General features: G+C 39.5%; 1 protein-coding gene across 2 annotated transcripts in view; it reads left to right on the top strand.

The window, feature by feature from the left end:
• Positions 1–17,862, top strand: part of FOCAD (focadhesin) — a 314,072-nt gene that overhangs the window by 178,966 nt on the left and 117,244 nt on the right. For both annotated transcript variants that reach the window (XM_059143295.1, XM_059143296.1), the window contains 2 exons: positions 13,270–13,404; positions 17,572–17,622. In XM_059143295.1, the coding sequence (XP_058999278.1) occupies positions 13,270–13,404; positions 17,572–17,622 (186 nt within the window). The remainder of the gene's footprint in view (positions 1–13,269; positions 13,405–17,571; positions 17,623–17,862) is intronic.

Below are 17,862 nucleotides of genomic sequence, written 5' to 3'. Positions count from 1 at the left end.
AGGAGGAGCAGTCTTCCCGCCTGGCAATGAGGGTGTTTAAGGAAACCTTTGGAATTACATTAGGTTTCCCAGGTGTGGTGGAAGATGTTTGGCTCTATTTTGTAGAGTAAGAATGGCTATACTAAACTTTCAGATTTCCCTGTAAAATATTAATTTAGGTGGATGGAAGGAAGAAACATAAATCTCTCTTTTTACCAAAGAGTGATCGCTTTGCCAAATGTCATTTTAAAAATACACTAATTTTAGGTGTCATATGAAAATAAATCTTTTTTTAATCTTTATGTAAGCTATAGGCAAGTGGGGGAATCAAATTAATTTTAACTGTAGAGAAATGATTGAGACTCAAATGAATAAAATGGATATATATTTCCTTTAAAATATGACTCAAGAATTATATGTATGTAGTAGGAAAGTCATAAGTTAAAACCGAGGAAAAGATTAAAAATCACCTCCAAACCACAGGTATAGAACAAAAAAGAGACTATTTGATGTTAGAGGACTGTGTTATATATTCTTTTGTAATCTGTTGTCTCAGCTAGCAGTTTACCATGAGCACCAAGTTGTGTTGGCAGTCTACTTCTGACATCGAGCTGAGTGAGCACATGGGTCTGTTTCCTGTTGTGGGATAATTAAATTATTTACTGATTTGTTTTGATTTTTTTCATATTATAAATCATACCATAATCAGTATTTTTTTGTATCTTAATCTTTATTATTTAGCAGGTGTACTCTGATACAATGGATAATTAGGTTTGAGAAGACTTGGGGGGTTAGCATTGCATTTCTATATTCTTAAATATTTTTAAAAAGATTTTTGTTTATTTATTTGAGAGTGAGCACGAGCCGGGGGCTGGGGGGAGAAGCGGAGGGTGAGGGAGAAGCAAACTCCCTGCTGAGCAGGGAGCCCACGTGGGGTTTGATCCCAGGACCCCCAGATCATGACCTGAGCCGAAGGCAGATGCTTAACCCACTGAGCCACCAGGCGCCCCTGTGTTCTTAATTTTTTATAATAAACAGGAGATGTAGACAAAAAGTGGTTTAATTTTTCCATTTGGGTAGAAAACTTTAAAAAGACGTTATTCTTGGCAAAGCTGAAGGACTCGTCCCATACTTTCTTACCTTCTCTTGAGTGTAAAAAGCCACAGAAAGCTTTTTTTTTTTTTAAACCTCTTGGGGCACCTGGGTGGCTCAGTGGGTTAAAGCCTCTGCCTTCAGCTCAGGTCATGATCCCAGGGTCCCGGGATCGAGCCCCACATCACCTCGGACTCTCTGCGCGGCAGGGAACCTGCGTCCAGCTCTCTCTCTCTGCCTGCCTCTCTGCCTACTTGTGATTTCTGCCTGTCAAATAAATAAATAAAATCTTAAAAAAAAAAAAAATAAACCTCTCCCTGCTCTCTTGGACTCCATGGCCATATCTATCTTTTCTCAATTCTCCTGTTCTGTTGACATTTCTGTGGTGTCTAAATGGGGTCTTTCTCAATCGGATGGGGGCCCCCAAATGTGCGGTGATGATCTGGTGGAAGCCAGTGGCACAGCAGGTGAAAGAAGTCACCTGAGGCAGAACAGAGGAGCTGGAAATTGAAAAGTTGAGCACACCGCGGGGGAGCTGCCGGAAGAGCAGCAGAGGAGAGGCTCTCTGCAATGAGGCAGTGGGCAGGGGCTGTCTTTAAAGAGGAAACATGAGTGGGGCGCCTGGGTGACTTAGTCGGTTAAGTGTCCGTCTTCAGCTCAGGTCATGATCTCGGGGTCCTGGGATTAAGCCCCGCGGTGGGCTCCCTGCTCAGGGCGTCTGCTGCTTTCTCTGCCTCTGCCCCATCCCTAGCTCATGCTTTCTTTCTCTCTACCTCTCTCTCTCTCAAATAAATAAAATCTTAAAATAAAAAAGAGGGAAGATGACAAGGTATGGTGACATTTGGAATTTTCCCTTTTGTAGCCCATTGGTCAGTTGGGGGCCCATGGCTTTTTTTGAGGTGGGTCCTCCAGTGGACCCAGCTGTATTCAGCCTGGGGATCACTGTGGCCCTTTCTACATTCCATCACGCAAGCCTATTTGCCTACAAGCAGTCTCTGCACTTTCTTGAGGTGTGCTTTGTTTCTGTATTGACTTAATATTCTTTCCTGTGGCAGGCAGACTCTTAGGAAAATCGTTCATCTATGTGCTCTCTCCCCCAGCAATATGTAGCTTCTTTTCTCGAAAAGATCCTTTACCATCGCTGGAGTCCTGATGTTTTCCTGGATTTTCTGGTGTAATTATTCAATTGCAAAGTAGACTGCTGAGAATAATTTAAGAAGACTTTAATAGCTCATTTAGACTTGCGGAGTTCTCACATATAATTTCAATTTTCGAACTCCTTGGTGTTTGGGGAGGAGTGGTTTCCATTTCCTCTCTCTCTCTGGAGACTTGGGTCCAGGAAGTAACATCTACAGTTTGCAATGAAGAATTCTTAAAGCTGCAGTGTGCAGATGGGCGCACGTGGAATTTGAAGACATGTTAAGGGAGAGGCCAACGTGGTTAGTTGTAAGTGAGGACATTGCCAGATCTTCCGCTTCAGTGTACACTCCTCCCTAGCATTTCTCTGCCCGAAATCATGCCATGTCTCCTTTTCCAATTCTCCAGAATGGCCCCTGCTCTGCGGTACAAATGGATGGTGTATTTTTAATTACTGTAAATATTTCTTCCGTCATTTTCTGAGGTGTAAAACCTCAAGGGCTTGAAACAAAGGGACAGTTCCAAATACTGATTTTAAGGAAACATTTCTTAATTAAGTCACCATTCCTCTCTTCCACACGAGTCGTGTCATTTCTGATGTTTGGGTGGTTTCTGGTTTTCTTTCTTACCTCTCACATGTACTGATGATCCCTATTTGCGGTACATAAATGTTCTAATCAATGGCAGCTCTCGTGACGCAGCGGCAGAGCGGGGTGGTTAATGACAGGTTGTGTTGCCCTCACAGCCCAAAACATTCCCTCTCTGGTGCTTGACAGAAAGCTCTCCAGCCATGTACTAGCTGATGGAGGGCCAATTCACACCACTCATTCGTTCAACACGTTTCTCTCTCTCTCTCTCTCTTTTTTTTTTTTTTTTTTTTTTTGAGGGGAGTGCCTTTATATGCCAAGCAGTGTGCTAGCTACTGCATTTTTGGGAAGGAAAAACAGTTTATACTTGTTAAAACCTTGTGAAGGGGAACCTTTTTGTTGTAATTCAGGGGCTTTTTTGCACGAAAGAACAAATAATTCCTAAAGAAAACCTGCCAAAATGCGCGCTCTCTCTCGCTCTCTCTCTCTCTCTCTCTCTCGCACTTGTAGATCACAGGTTTTGTCTGTAGTTTTCATTAAACAGGAGCTTGTTCATTTCTTTTGTTAACAGAAAGTTGTAGATGCATCTTTTTGAGTCATTCAGGCAAGTAAGACTGATCTGCACCATTGCTGTCCACAAGGAATTCATGAGTTGGGTTATTCTCAAATCTGTGGATACACAGAGGGGGTGGAGGGGGATAGAAGAATCATTTTCTGTGAATGTGGAATCAGGTTACATTTCAGTAATGGCAACACTGGTTATTCAGAAATGTTTTCATGGGACTTCATCATTGTAAAGGGGACTAAACTCAGTAGGCATTTCTAAAAGCTTCATCTGTGCCGCTTAGAATTGTTCTGTAAATTGTTTTTAGAGCCTCTGTAGTGACTGCTTAAGTCATCAATTATTTTTGATGCCTACATGTTGATTTTTCAGTATGTAAGGCACTAAACTGTTTCTCAAGCTCTTTCTACTATGCACTTATAGTAGTCCCTTTCACCCTTTGTAACATTTATATGGGGGGGGGTATTTTACTTTTGTTGCTGGTAGATACTGAGTTTGCTTGGCTTTCAGTTCAGTATCTGCTGAGCAACTTTTTAGTAATTTTTAAAGCTGTTTTGATTGAATTTCTATTTTGCTTTACTACCTTGAAATCGAATCTCCATTTCTCTGAACAGTAGAAGGACTGACCTTTAAAAAAAAAAAAATTCCCTCTGGTTATTGAGGGGTGGGGGGAGTAAAGCGCTAATCGTTTTGTTATCAAAGGATATTTCTGACACATTCTTACTGTGAGTTTGCTAGTTCAGGCCAAAAGAATGTCCAACATGAAGTAGATAATTAATCCGGACAGAATGTAGCAAAACTGAAAAGTGAGCATCCCTTCAGGGAGCTCTTTGTGTCATTCTTTCTGTTCCTGCCAAGAAATCAATGGAGTTTGCATCGGAAGATATTGTTCCCTATGGGGAGGTAGCTGGGGAAGCTGCAGCTTCTCACAAGGGGGAATAAAAAAGAAACTTAAAATCCCTGGCCACTGAGTAGTGAGTCCCTAGGGAGGCTTGATAATCTAGATCAGTCTGTTTAATAAGCGCTTCTCTGTTGTTGCTAGTGTCTGTTGTAGAAGCCCCTTCTATTCAGATACTGGAATTCCCAGTCTGCAGTACAAACTGCCAGTTTTCCAGAAATACAGAGTAGAAAGGTCTCTTTGGAGGTGGTGTGGAGGATGAGATTGCTACTATGAGGGGAGCCTTACCACATCAAGTACAAATATTTCTGATTTACTGAGCCACAGTTGGGAATTTAGATACGGGCTTCTACGTTATTTGCCACGAACAGGACAGAAACTGAGCAACTGTAATAGAAAGTCATTGGGATGACTGTCCTTTCAATTTTAAAGGACTCTTAAAAGGCAACTCAGTATATCTGTTATTTTTCTCTAACACTGCCTTGATCCTAGTCTCGGACATGAAAGGACTGTAAAATTACTTCAATAAACCTGTGCTAGTCATTTTTTTAATACTTATAACCTTTAACCCCATATTATTAGAGTAAGAAAGAGTGTTGTTTTTCTCATTGTTTCTGCCCCATTGATTGTGTCTACTGAAACTCCCTCTTATCCCCCCATTCCTGTATTTTGGTAACAGGAGCATCCTGTTTTTATGAATTGTGTGTGCTGAATTAGCTTAAGAGAAATTCACTGCATGATGATGCCTTGAGTCCTTTAATTGTGAAGGCGGTTTCTTTTACCTTCATTATGAAAAGGGCAAATAAGGCAGTTTTCATTGCCTAAAGGTTTTTTTTTTTTTTTAAATAAAGCTTTCCCTCTGTTGGAATAAAGCATCAGGACAAAAGGAGTAGGCTGTTCCCAGGAATTTCTAGAAATAGCTTTTGGAAGTAAAATTAGAAGATTGCTCTCTGTTCTGCTGTGAAGGAACAAAGTCATTCTTATGGCACAAGAATTAGAAGCAAAGGCTTTGATTATTTGGGGATTCGTGATTTTTTCCCATTGGTTATAACAGCAATAGCCATCTTTTACAGTATACGAAGCACGTTTGCATACAATCATCTCAACATTGCCTTTACTGTTAACCTTGTGCTATATAGAGCAGGTGTTGCTACTATTATTTCCGTTTTGCAGCTGGGGAAACAGATTGAAGGAGATTAATGACTTTGCCGGCCTTACTCAGCTACCAAATGGGAGAGTCTGGGATTTTTTACTTCAATCATGTGCTCTTTCAAGTGTACGCTGCCCATGGTTGTCTTAATCTGGGCCATTTAGTGTTGCTGAGATTGTAGGGGAACGGAGACAGGATAAAAGGATCCTTCTCCCTGAGAATCACAAATGGCAATAAAATACACATAATGTAAGCACTTAGAATGGGATGTATTCTCCAAAACTCATGGACAAACTGAGCAACACGTTCTGGGTAATTTGTACATAAATATTCATATGCTATATTGTGCTTAATACCTGGGTGTTCCATCTATTTAATTTAATTCAGATATTCTTGTTTCTTTTGCCCTTACTAGTGAATGATGGATTCAGTCTTGTAGGCTGAGAGTTTCCTCAGACCTTTAAGACGTTATTGCATGGTCTCTGGTTTTGTTAATTTTGAAGTCTGTTATGATTCTAAATTGTTCCTTTGTAGACAGTCTCTCTTTTTTTTTTAATATTTAAAAAGATTTTATTTATTTATTTGTCAGAGAGAGAGAGAGTGAGTGAGAATGCACAAGCAGGGGAAGTGGCAGACAGAGAAGCAGGCCCTCCACTGAGCAAGAAGTCCAGTGTGGGACTCAGTCCCAGGATCCTGGGGTCATGACCTGAGCGGAAGGCAGATGCTTAACCACCTGAGCCACCCTGGCGTCCCAACAGTCTCTGTTTTTTGATAGTCTCTTTTTTTCCCCACTGAGCTTTGAAGATCATCTCTTTGCCTTTGGTGCTAAACAGCAATCTTATAACACATAAAAATGTAACCTTATTTTTCTCTTGCTGACAACTTAGAACATTAGTGTCTTTCATTGACTTTGGAAATTCTTAGCCACTATTTCCTTAGGTAGTTCTTTTTTTTTCCTGTTCCTTTTTTTTAACCTTTTATTTTGAAATAACTTTAAACCAATAGAAATGTTTCAAAAAATAGTACAGAGTGTCATTATACAGGATGGCATATTATTTAGCAATGAAAAAGCCTACTGATATATATTATGCCATAATGAACCTTAAAAGCAATATGCTTATTGAAAGAGGCCAGTAACAGAAGACCATATATTGTATGAATTCCTTTATAGAAAAGGTCTACAAAAAAACAAAATTATAGAGACATAAAGTAGATTTATGGTTGTCTTGGATTGGGTAGCCTGGGGAAAATGAGTGATGATCAAATTGATTGTGATGATGGTCATGCAACTTTGTATCATTGAAAACCATTGAATTGTATACTTTAGGTGAATTGTATGTGAATTATATCTCCAAAAAGCTATTGTTAAAAAAAAAAAAAGGAAAGAAAGAAAAAGAAAAGTAGTATAGAGAGTTCTCATGTGTTTTTCACTCTGCTTTCCCTAATGTAACATTTAACTTTCATTACTGTAGCACAGCCATCAAATCTGAGAATTAATGTTAGTATAATGCTATGAGCTAAATTATGGATTTTACTGGGCCTTCATAGTTTTCCCTCTAAAGTCCATTTTCCGTTCCAGGATCCAATCCAGGGTCTCATGTTGCACTGAGTTACCCTGTTACCTAGTTCTTCCCATCTGTGCCACTACCTTAGTCTCCTCTATTTTCCCGATGCTGACCCTTTCAAAGAGACCTGGTTAGGTATTTGGTGAAGTGTCCTTCAATTTGGTGTATATGGTTTTTCCTCATGATTAGGTTGAGCTTAGCTTAGATGTTTTTTGACAAGACTACTCCAGAAGTAGTATTTCTCAGTGTATCATATCAGGAGTACATGGTGTTGATATGTTTTATTACTGGTGCTATTAACCTTCATCACTTGGTTAATGGGTTTCTCCACATCCCATTACTGTTCTTTCTTCTGTAATTATAATTAATCCATTTCTTAGAGGAGTTACCTTGAGACTATCTAGTTGTCCTGATTGTCCTCATACTTTTGCCCACTAATTTTAACATCCACCAACAGATCTTGCCTATGACAATTATTCCTGTGGTGTTTGTCTAATGGTGGTTTTTTTTTCTTTCATTGCTTCTACATTTATCAATAGGATTTTTTCTGTAAGAAAGAGCTGTTCCTTCTTTTTTATTTGCTTATGTATTTATCTATCTCTTTTTGCTTCTGAGGACTTAAGGGTTTTTATTTGTTCATTGGGAACACTTTGAGACTGGCTCCTTTGTCCTTTCAGCAAGTCCACATCCTTTAATGAACACTTCCTTACTTCTGGCACCATAAGATGCTCCAGACTTCAGTTACATTGTTCTTAGTCCAGTCCTGGAATCATCCACTTCTCCAAGGACCATTCTCAAATGAATCTCCTTTAGGAATTCTTGATAAACATAAGAAAGGCCACCTCTTTTGATATTACCTGACTTCGAATTTCTTTTTATATTTTGTAACTCTAATATCTCTGGTCTGTAGTTAGGATAACTTCCTATCTGTTGGGTTAATAATTTCAGTGATTTTTTTTTTTTTATTGTGTCATGTTAGTCACCATAAAATACATCATTAGTTTTTTTTTTTTTTTTAAAGATTTTATTTATTTGTCAGAAAGAGAAAGGGAGAGAGAGCGAGCACAGGCAGACAGAATGGCAGGCAGAGACAGAGGGAGAAGCAGGCTCCCTGCCGAGCAAGGAGCCTGATGTGGGACTTGATCCCAGTACACTGGGGTCCTGACCTGAGCGGAAGGCAGCTGTTCAACCAACTGAGCCACCCAGGTGTCCCTACATCATTAGTTTTTGTTGTAGTGTTCCAAGATTTAAAAAAAAAAAAAAGAAAACTCAAGTCACAGATTGAGAGGAAAATATTCAAAGTAGATCTATCTGACAAAAGACTTGTATCTGAATAAATAAGTATTTCTTTAAAAAAATAATAATTTCAGTGATTATATTCTTCATTTTTGGAGATCTTATTTGTTTTTTTTTCCAGATTTGGTTCTTCTTTTCCATCATGCCATATTCTTTCACTGGTAATTAAAGGCCTTGTCTGAAATCTTTGATTCTGTTTTTTTTTTTAATGTTTAAATCTTGTTATTAACATATAATGTATTATTAGCCCCAGGGGTACAGGTCTGTGAATTGTCAGGCTTACACATTTCACAGCACTCACCATAGCACATACCTTCCCCAATGTCCATAATCCAACCACCCTCTTCCTACAGAAATCTTTAATTCTTTCACATACTTTTGTATTGCTGCTCTGTTATCTAAAGGTCTGAGATGTTTAGTCCTGATGTTTCTTGTTTTTCTTGATTCTTTCATATTGGACTGTATCATAGTTTTTGAAAAGTTTTTTAACATGAGCTCCTTTTTAGAGGAGCTTATTTTATCTCATTTTTCTCTACAAACCATTTGAGTTATGTGTTATAGGAATATCCTTTGAGAGTGATCCATATGCCCCCTAGCTCACTGCTGTTTTATTATTTTAGTGTCTCAGCCCAGTGATTTTTTTAGTCCAACCATTACACTAAGGATTCCGTTCTTTTGAGGGTGCTGTTTATTGTGTTTCTGTGGGTTTTTTTTGTTGTTGTTGTTTTGTTTTATTTTTATTATATTTATTTAATTATTTATTTATTTTAAATATTTTTATTTGATGGAGAGAGATCACAAGTAGGCAGAGAGGCAGGCAGAGGTGGGGAGAAGCAGGTTCCCCGCCGAGCAGAGAGCCCGATGCGGGGCTCAATCCCAGGACCCCGGGATCATGACCTGAGCCAAAGGCGGAGACTTTGACCCACTGAGCCACCCAGGCACCCCTGTTGTTGTTGTTTTAAAGATTTTATTTATTTTATTTCAGAGAGAGAAGGAGAGAGAGCACACACAAGTGGAAGGAGAAGGAGAGGAAGAGAGAGTCTTAAGCAGACTCCCCACTGAGCACAGAGCCCTTTGGGGGGCTTGATCTCGTGACCCTGAGATCATGACCCTGAGATCACTACCTGAGCTGAAACCAAGAATTGGGTACTTAACCAGCTGTGCCACCCGGGCACCCCAAGGGTGCTGGTTTTATGTTAGGGTCTCAGTTGCAACTCCCTGCCTTCTGTAGGTCTACGGGTGGTATCTCATCTTTCCTTGTGGACACTGAAACACAAGCTATTAGGTTATGGAAACTGACAACTTTCTTACAGTCACTCAGTGTGGCTGTTTGCCTCTTTGTTTCTGGCACGGGTAATTAACACCATCACCCTCTCCCCATGCTCCCACCCCTACCTTTTTTCCTTTCCAGCTCAGCTTTATAGAGCAGAATTTCCTTCTTTATCAGTCACTTCAGCTATGGTCCATCACATTCCTAGACAACAAGTTAACAACTTGTTTTCTGAAAACAGACAAGTGATTGGGCAATGAAGAGCAGAGGCAGAACGAGCCAGTAAAGGTCAGGACCATGAGCCTGACTAATCTGATATCATTCAGTAGATTGTAGGGGTCACAAGGGTAGTGGATCAGATCCCCAGGGTTCCAGGAGGTGGATATATCAACTCAAGGAGCCCTCAGGGCCAGGAGATCTCTGCAATGTAGTATCAAGAATAGCCCAGGGTTGGGAAGGTCAGGGAAAGCAGCCAGCCTTCTTTACTAGAGGCCTCCCTGCTTCTATTTATGGGGACAAGCCTGGGTTTACAGGTATTCCCCGCACGTGTACCTTGCGTCCATGTAAGGCCACACTTCCTGGCTGCGGTTCTGAAATACTGTCTCCTAGTCTATATGTATAGTACCATTTTGGGCCTTTGCTTTCAAATTTTCTAGAAAGAAGACTTTTTACAAGAAGTTCTGTGAACCCTTGAATAAACTTGAAGGCCATAGCCTTCCTGCCCACCCACCCCCCACCAAAAGGGCAAGGCAAGGCCTTTTTTGTACTTGTGTCGTTGATGGCCAGACATCCTCTTCGTTGATCTGCAGAGTACATCAGAGCATTTGTGAGGCCATACCTCCTCGTGATATTTTGATTTCTAGAAATACTTGAACAACAAAGCTATTGTTGACCAACCTCACATCTGAATTGTAGTACTTTTCTTTTCCTTTTTTGGTGCCAAAGCCTGGGAAGTACTTTTCTTTTCCTTGCAGGGTATTCCTCTCTGAATGTCTTTTCACCAACTCACATTAGACATACATCAAATGGAGCTCATCATCCCTGGTTCCATCTCCTACAAATGTGCTTCTTTGTCCAGTTTTCCCTTTTTTTTTTTTTAAAGATTTTATTTATTTATTTGACACAGAGAGAGCATAAGCTGGGGGGAGCAGCAGAGGGAGAAGCAGACTCCCTGCTGAACAGAGAACTCGATCCCAGAACCCTGAGATTAATACCTGAGCCAAAGGCAGAGGCTTTACTCAGCCACCCAGGTGCCCCTCCCTCCTTTTTAAAATGTTACTTTTTATTCACCTTGGCACTAGTTGCAAAATCTTTCTCTTCCCAATTCGTTCTCCAGGTTCTTTTAATTCTTTCATTCACCATCTCCGATTTAGCATTCCTCAGGTTCTGTATGAAGAGTAGTTGATCTGTACTGATGATCTGTCATATACTTATTACCATGCTAGGTGAGTGGGGAGGGAGAACTACGAGACACGATCATTATCTTCAAAGAACTTAATATCTACTTGAGGAGACAACTTACGTTCAAGAAAATGGTGAATAGTACTAGACAGTATATAATGAAATGCTAAGTTGGGTGGTGCAGAGTTCTAAGTGTTAGACGGCTGAGAAAAGAAAGGGATAAAAGGAGGGCTTGAACTGTAAGAGAAGGCTTAACTGTGGATTTGGGATTTGAACTGGGTCTTGAAACCCCCTGGGCTGGAATCGGATGGGCATTTAAAGTGAAGAAAAAGCACAATTAACACGCTGAGCATGAGAATTGGGGAAAATGTTAGAGGCTCTGTATATGTTGGGGGCCAGTGAGAAATAGGAATTCGCAGGGTTGGGTGGCTTCTTTGACTTTGGCTCTAAGACCACCAGAAGATTCTTTCAAAAGTGGCATTTTAATTTTGATGTTCCCCAGCTCAGAAACTGCTAGAAGCTTCCTTTTCTTTTTTGATTCTGATTCAAACTTGTTTTAGGATCCTAGGTCCTCCCTGATCTGCCAGCCTTCCCTCACTGGTACTTTGCACACCAGTTTTGTGCCTATAATACACTTTCTTTGTGTTTCGACTTACGCTTTCCATTCGTTCAGAAGTGTCTGCTGGATTTGTCTATTCCTCCTTCCGGTCCCCTTGAGGTTTCCTGGCTCTGGATATCCTCTCTGATGACCCCCACCCCCAGAGAGCGCTTTATACCCTACTTCCTCCTGAAACTCTTTTCTGTTGACAACAGTTTTAAATCTAATCATCTCTTTGGTTTCCTGATGATTTAGAATTATGTACATTCTCTTCAGTAGGTGCTAAATTCTTTTGAGATGTTAGATTATGTTTTATATTCCATTGTTCCTCTTAGTACTTTATGCTACACTGGGCAGATACCCCATGTTGAATTGAGAGTTTTGAAAGAATTAGTTTATCTTTTGATGGCAAATAGTGATGATTTTTAGTATTAAGGCTGCTTTGTATAAATGTGCCTGCTGACATGACTATCACACAGTATTCTCCCTAGTAAATGTGAATTCACCCCAAATTTGCAGGGGGTCCCAAGCCGAAGAACATTTTTCTCCTGTTTCGCAAAAAGAGAAAATAAGAGTAAAAGCATCAAATCCATGTGTTCTGAGAAACTCCTTCTGTGGCCCCTCTTTAAGCTTCTTAATCTGTGTCCTTAGGTATATATTATTCATTTATCTTTGATATCTTTTCACTTACTACCTTATGTAGTTTTTCCTAAATAATTTATGTTTGTAGATAGAGATAAATTGTGTGTGTGAATTGATGCTTAAGAGAAGAGGTGGGAGTATTTTAGAAAGATTGAGCCTTGTTAAACTCTATCTAATTGATCTATGTTGGCACTCTTCTTGCCTGGAGTTTAAAGTTTTAATAAAATATTTCTAAGTGAAGAAATCGTCTGTTGTAGTTGCAGTTGAACTTGAGAAGACACTTGAATCTCCAGAAAACAAGATAGTGAAATGAACTAAGAGCACTTGGTTTAGAAAATTGGATCAAGTTAAAAATAACAATTTTGTTGGGGTGTCATTTTCTTTTATTCTTTAACCCCTCTTAAAGAATCTGAAGTGACTTTTAAAGCAAAGTTTTAAAGTATTTTGTTTATTAGGTTAGTTAATTAGTTGGTTAGTAAGATCTTTGCCCAACATAAGGCTTGAACTTACGACCACCGAGATCAAGAGTCGCTTACTCTACCAGCTGGGCAGGCCAGGTGCTTAAATTATTATTTTAAATAATAGAGCTATTCTCCTGCCTCCTTTAAATGTTTGTAAGATGATTTGAATATGTTCGATTTATATATTGAACATCTCAATTTTCTGAGTGCTGATGCAGTTTCAGCAGGGCTGAAAAACGACAAAAGCTGCAGATACTTGCCTTTAGAAACGCTCTAACATTATCTTACCCTTCTTTGTTTCGAATAGTTCTTCAGCAGCACGAATAGCTAACCCCACCCGTGGATGTGTGTGCTGGCATGCATGCCCCCGTCCGCCTGGGAGAGTTTTACTTCCTTGGTTAGCAAAGTTAGCAAAAGAAACGGTCCTGAGAGTCAGGCTGGATCATCTTCAACCACAGTTTATATTGGTTTAAATCGTTTCTTTTGAGGAGTGATACCTTATCAAGTCTTAACTCCTGGGAATGTTCTTGTTCTTTGCTGGTTTCCTTATAATGAGAGATAGTACTCTGTGCTAATGGCCTCCTATCAACTGGGGTTTTGTGAGGCATTGACTCTTTCCTTTGCTTCACAGGTCGTTTGCATTCGCTCCACTTGGAACGCACTGTCCCCGAAGCTCAGCTGCGACACGAGACCTCTCATTCTGAAGACCCTCAGTGAACTGTTTTCTCTCGTTCCTTCCTTAACCGTCAACACGGCTGAATATGAGGTACGAGTTTGGAGGCCAATACGTTTTCTCTCTTCACACTGGAAAGACATGGGCTTCATAATAACTTCGGGAAAAAGATATTCATAGTCTTTGTTTGCCAAAAATCCTTTAACACTTTTTGTTCCTTAGAACATGATATCTTTATGGACTGCTGGCATAGGAGTCCTTATCAATTCTGTGTCTCTAGGGTTTATTTACATAAAGGAGACCACGTTTTTATTATGAGAAGAGAGCCAAGATGTTAAAAAGTCAGGATGTAATAAATAAAATAAAATAAAAAGTCAGTGTGTTAAAAATAGGGTTTCTAAAATAATGGAATTCCTGAGGCCAAAAGTTTAAATGCATTTTATTAGTGCTTAAAAAAAAAAAAGTCACAAAGACTTTAATAAGGCAGGGCAGTCTCCCATAGTATAAACATACTGTCATTTGTGTTTTGCTTCTAGGTTTCCCATGAAGATTTGATTTTTACACATTAGTTCACATTTCCTATATACATCTGTACGATGAGGATGATTGTAAAATCAGACTACCTTAGGAGAGGAAAATGACTTTATGAGCTGCTTGGTTTTGTCATTGCAGTGAACTCAAAGCTTGGGTGGAAGATCCACGTGTTCTGTTTAACATGTTCCGTATTCTCTCTTCCTGAAATGAGCAAAATGAGAGGGTGGTTAATTCATTTACGTCTCCACTTCTGTAGCCACATTCCCACTCATGCTTCCCTTTTTCTCCTTTTCCATTAAAGCCCAGCAATTGATTTTCACTTGAAATCTTCATGAGCTTTAAGTTTGATTTAGTGTTTCGCAGACTTTGATAAACTGCCTCCCCCAGAAGAATCCAATAGTGGTCCCTTCCATGGTTTAGATTATGTGATAAGGCAGGATTATAAGATAATATGTCTTTTAATCATTCTTAATGCTGCACAGCAAATAAAATAAAATTTGTCCTTCCTGAAAATACAGTCCCCTGCAGGGGGCCTGGCACATAACATACAGTCAGTAGGTAGTTACTCAGTGAATGATTGAACCAATAGAGGATGAGTTTATTCTCAGATTTGGGCTATTGTTTTAGGGTATTAAAAAAAATCAATATAAGACTCCTATAGGATATAGTTCACCAAAAGTCTTCTTTATGGAGACTATTATGATACATACACTCACATTGTCCGAAAGTGTCCTGGGCTACTGATAAAGAGCTAAGACTAAAAGCCAAAGGGAGGACATGTTGTGTTTATCTATTTTCTGTTTTCAAGGACTGAACTCATATACCTTTGCATTGCTTGTACTTTGAGTTACTCAGATTTTATTACAGGTTAATTTATGAACTGGTTTTTGTGTTGCTTTCTAATGTCTGCTACTAATGGCTGTAAAAATTTGTGTGTATGTATGTATGTGTAAGGGACTCTTGTTTTTTTTTTTTTCTTCTTCAAATTTACATTCTTTTTCACCAGTGTCTTATTTTGGTTTCTCTTCATGCTCATGTTAATACTAAGGTTCTTCTGTTGTTCAGTGAGCTAGATGGCTGTGGAGCCATTCTGGCCATCAGATTCCTCCCAGTAAGGGAGAGCCCTTCAGTAACCATAGTCCACTTGGAAGCAGAAGTCATGAAATGCGGTGACCCCGTCCATCTGTCTTGCACTGTCTGTCTGGCTCTGTGTCTTCCTGTTCCTGTCTTTCCCCTTATCTCCTCCTCTCTCACCCCCAGTCCTTTCCTTGTTCCCTCCTTCTTCTCTCCCTCCATGTGTGTATTTAAACAAAGCATTCTCTGTTAACTGCTTAGAGTTTGGATGTAATTTCCCCCCCAAATTTCTGAGGTCATTGTTTTCCCCAGTTACTCAGGGTCTTGTGTTTGCCTAACACGGAGTCCAGCCTCTCTATACCTAACCAGGCAGGCCTTTTAGAATCTGGCCTCGCTCTGTGGTTCTGCCTCCTTCCCTCCAGGAAAACTAAACCGCTTGGAATGTGTTTTTTCTACCTCTAAACTTTTCTGTTTCTTTTCCTCTGTGTATTTCTTCTTTCTGCCAGAATTGCTTTTTTTTTTTTTTTTTAATCCCTAGTTTTGAAATCTATTTTAGAGAATAAATAATTGGTTTAATTCATCCCTATTTTTGCAAACTATTGTGCAAGCGGGGGTCTATTGCTATAGGCTTGACTTTTTTTTTTTTTATATCTGTACTGTCTTAAGAATACTTATTTCTGTTTTATAATACAGGTAAATGTATGTATATTATTTTCCCTTTTAAACTATAGGCTTGTGGCAAATAGATAGCATGTTTCAATTCGTGTATTTTCTGAATGGCTTTGCTAAGTGCTTGTACATCCATTCATTGACTCAGAATATATTTCGTAAAACTGTCCTAGGCTTTTTAAATACTAACACATAATAAATATTCTTAAGAGCCTATTATATTCCCAGCACTCTTCTCATTACATTGTACTATTTTGTTCTAGTATCTCATAGGAAGGTATTATTTTCATTTTAGAGCTAAGGAATCTGAGGTTTTGAGAGGTACATCCATTCATTAAATATTTATTGAGTACCTACTACATGCCAGATTAGGAGCCTGAATATCATTGTAGTTTCTAAACAAAGGCTGGTGTCTAAGTCCAGGACATTTAGCTCCATAGCCTCTGTTTTCCCATTACACCGTATTGTCAGTCCTTGCCTCCAGAAGCTCAAAAGGTGGCAGAAGAGTTGCACATAAGCAATAATAATTTCAATAATATTTTTTAAAAAATATTTTATTTATTTATTTGACAGACAGAGATCACAAGTAGGCAGAGAGGCAGGCAGAGAGAGAGAGGATGAAGCAGGCTCCCTGCTGAGCAGAGAGCCCAATGTGGGGCTCGATCCCAGGACCCTGGTATCACGACCTGAGCTGAAAGCAGAGGCTTTAACCCACTGAGCCACCCAGGTGCCCTGTGATTTCAATAGTATTTGATGAGTACACTTAATCAGAGGGGTATGAGAGTATGGTGGTAGAAGTGACAAGGATTCTAAAAGGAGTCGAATGAAACCTTACTTAGTTGGTGCTATTAGATTAGGTTCTTTTTTTTTTTTTTTTTTAAGATTTTATTTATTTAATCGGCAGACAGAGATCACAAGTAGGCAGAGAGGTAGGTGGGGGGTAGGGGGGAGGAAGTAGGCTCCCTGCCGAGCAGAGAACCTGATATGGGGCTCGATCTCAGGACCCTGGGATCATGACCTGAGCTGAAGGCAGAGGCTTTAACCCACTGAGCCACCCAGGTGCCCCTAGACTAGTTTCTTAAAGAATTTAAAAAAATGTTGCGTCTCACTGAAGTCTAAGAAATAGAGTACACAAATTCAAGCAGGTATAGGAGAGCCTTCTATGACTGAGAAGGGCAAGAAGTTAGATGTGATTGAAATGAAGACTACTTTGAACCAATGTTGGAAGATAAGTGGCTTTTTAAGCTCATTACTTATTAAGTATCTGTCATTTGAGGAACTGGGCTTTATGCCCTTTATTTTTCTGGGCTTTATGGTCCAGGCTTTTGAAATGAAAAAAACAGTCACTGTTCTAAAATGTGTAAATCTAGTAGGGAGTTAACCACATGCACTTATAATCATACTGGATGCTAGAGTGTGCCATGGGCCGTATGGCCAGTTGGTGAAGGGAGAATTCTTTCCTGGGTAGAGGATCAGAAACAGTGGCACAAAAGAGGGGAGTGAAATTTGTACTAGGTAGGACTTGAGAGGTCAGCCAAAAAATGGTTAGGTTTCTTTTCTCTCTCTTTCTTTCTTTCTAAAAGATATTATTTATTTATTTGACTCACACAGAGATCACAAGTAGGCAGAGAGGCAGGCAGAGAGAGAGGGGGAAGCAGGCTCCCTGCTGAGCAGAGAGCCTGATGTGGGGCTCAATCCCAGGACCCTGGGATCATGACCCAAGCTGAAGGCAGAGGCTTTAACCCACTGAGCCACCCAGGCGCCCGGGTTTCTAAATTTAATAATATTAGCATACTGTGTTTAAGATGTCCATGTATTTCCATGATGCATCTCTATTTTCATATCATGAATGATGGCTAAATATAGATTAAGTCAATCACTAGTGGTATAATTTTGAGTTAATTTTCACTGTTTTCTACTTTGGATTGTTCCCAGTTTTGTCTTCATCTTAGCAATTTATTGTGATGTTTATTGATTTTTCAGAATTTTAAAGTTCAAGTCCTCAGCTTCCTCTGGACCCACACTCAAAACAAGGTACTATCACAAGGGTGTCAGTGAAACAGAACTAAGTTGAGAAAGAACTGTGAAATAAGACTCTAGGAGTAAGAAATAGAACTAACTTGAAATGATGGCTTTGTGATCTTTAAAGAATTAGGACGTTAATGAGTTTAGGTTTTAGAAATTCTTCTCAGATTATGGTGATTAGTTCATTTTTGTCATGAAGTGCACTTTATTACTTTGTTACTTTGTGAAGCTGACAGATGTGGAGAGACT

This window comes from Mustela lutreola, chromosome 12, assembly GCF_030435805.1.
Source record: "Mustela lutreola isolate mMusLut2 chromosome 12, mMusLut2.pri, whole genome shotgun sequence".
In the NCBI taxonomy this organism is placed as follows: domain Eukaryota; kingdom Metazoa; phylum Chordata; class Mammalia; order Carnivora; family Mustelidae; genus Mustela; species Mustela lutreola.
The sequence above is the reverse complement of the archived record's forward strand: the minus strand, read 5'-3'. Positions and strand labels throughout refer to the sequence as shown.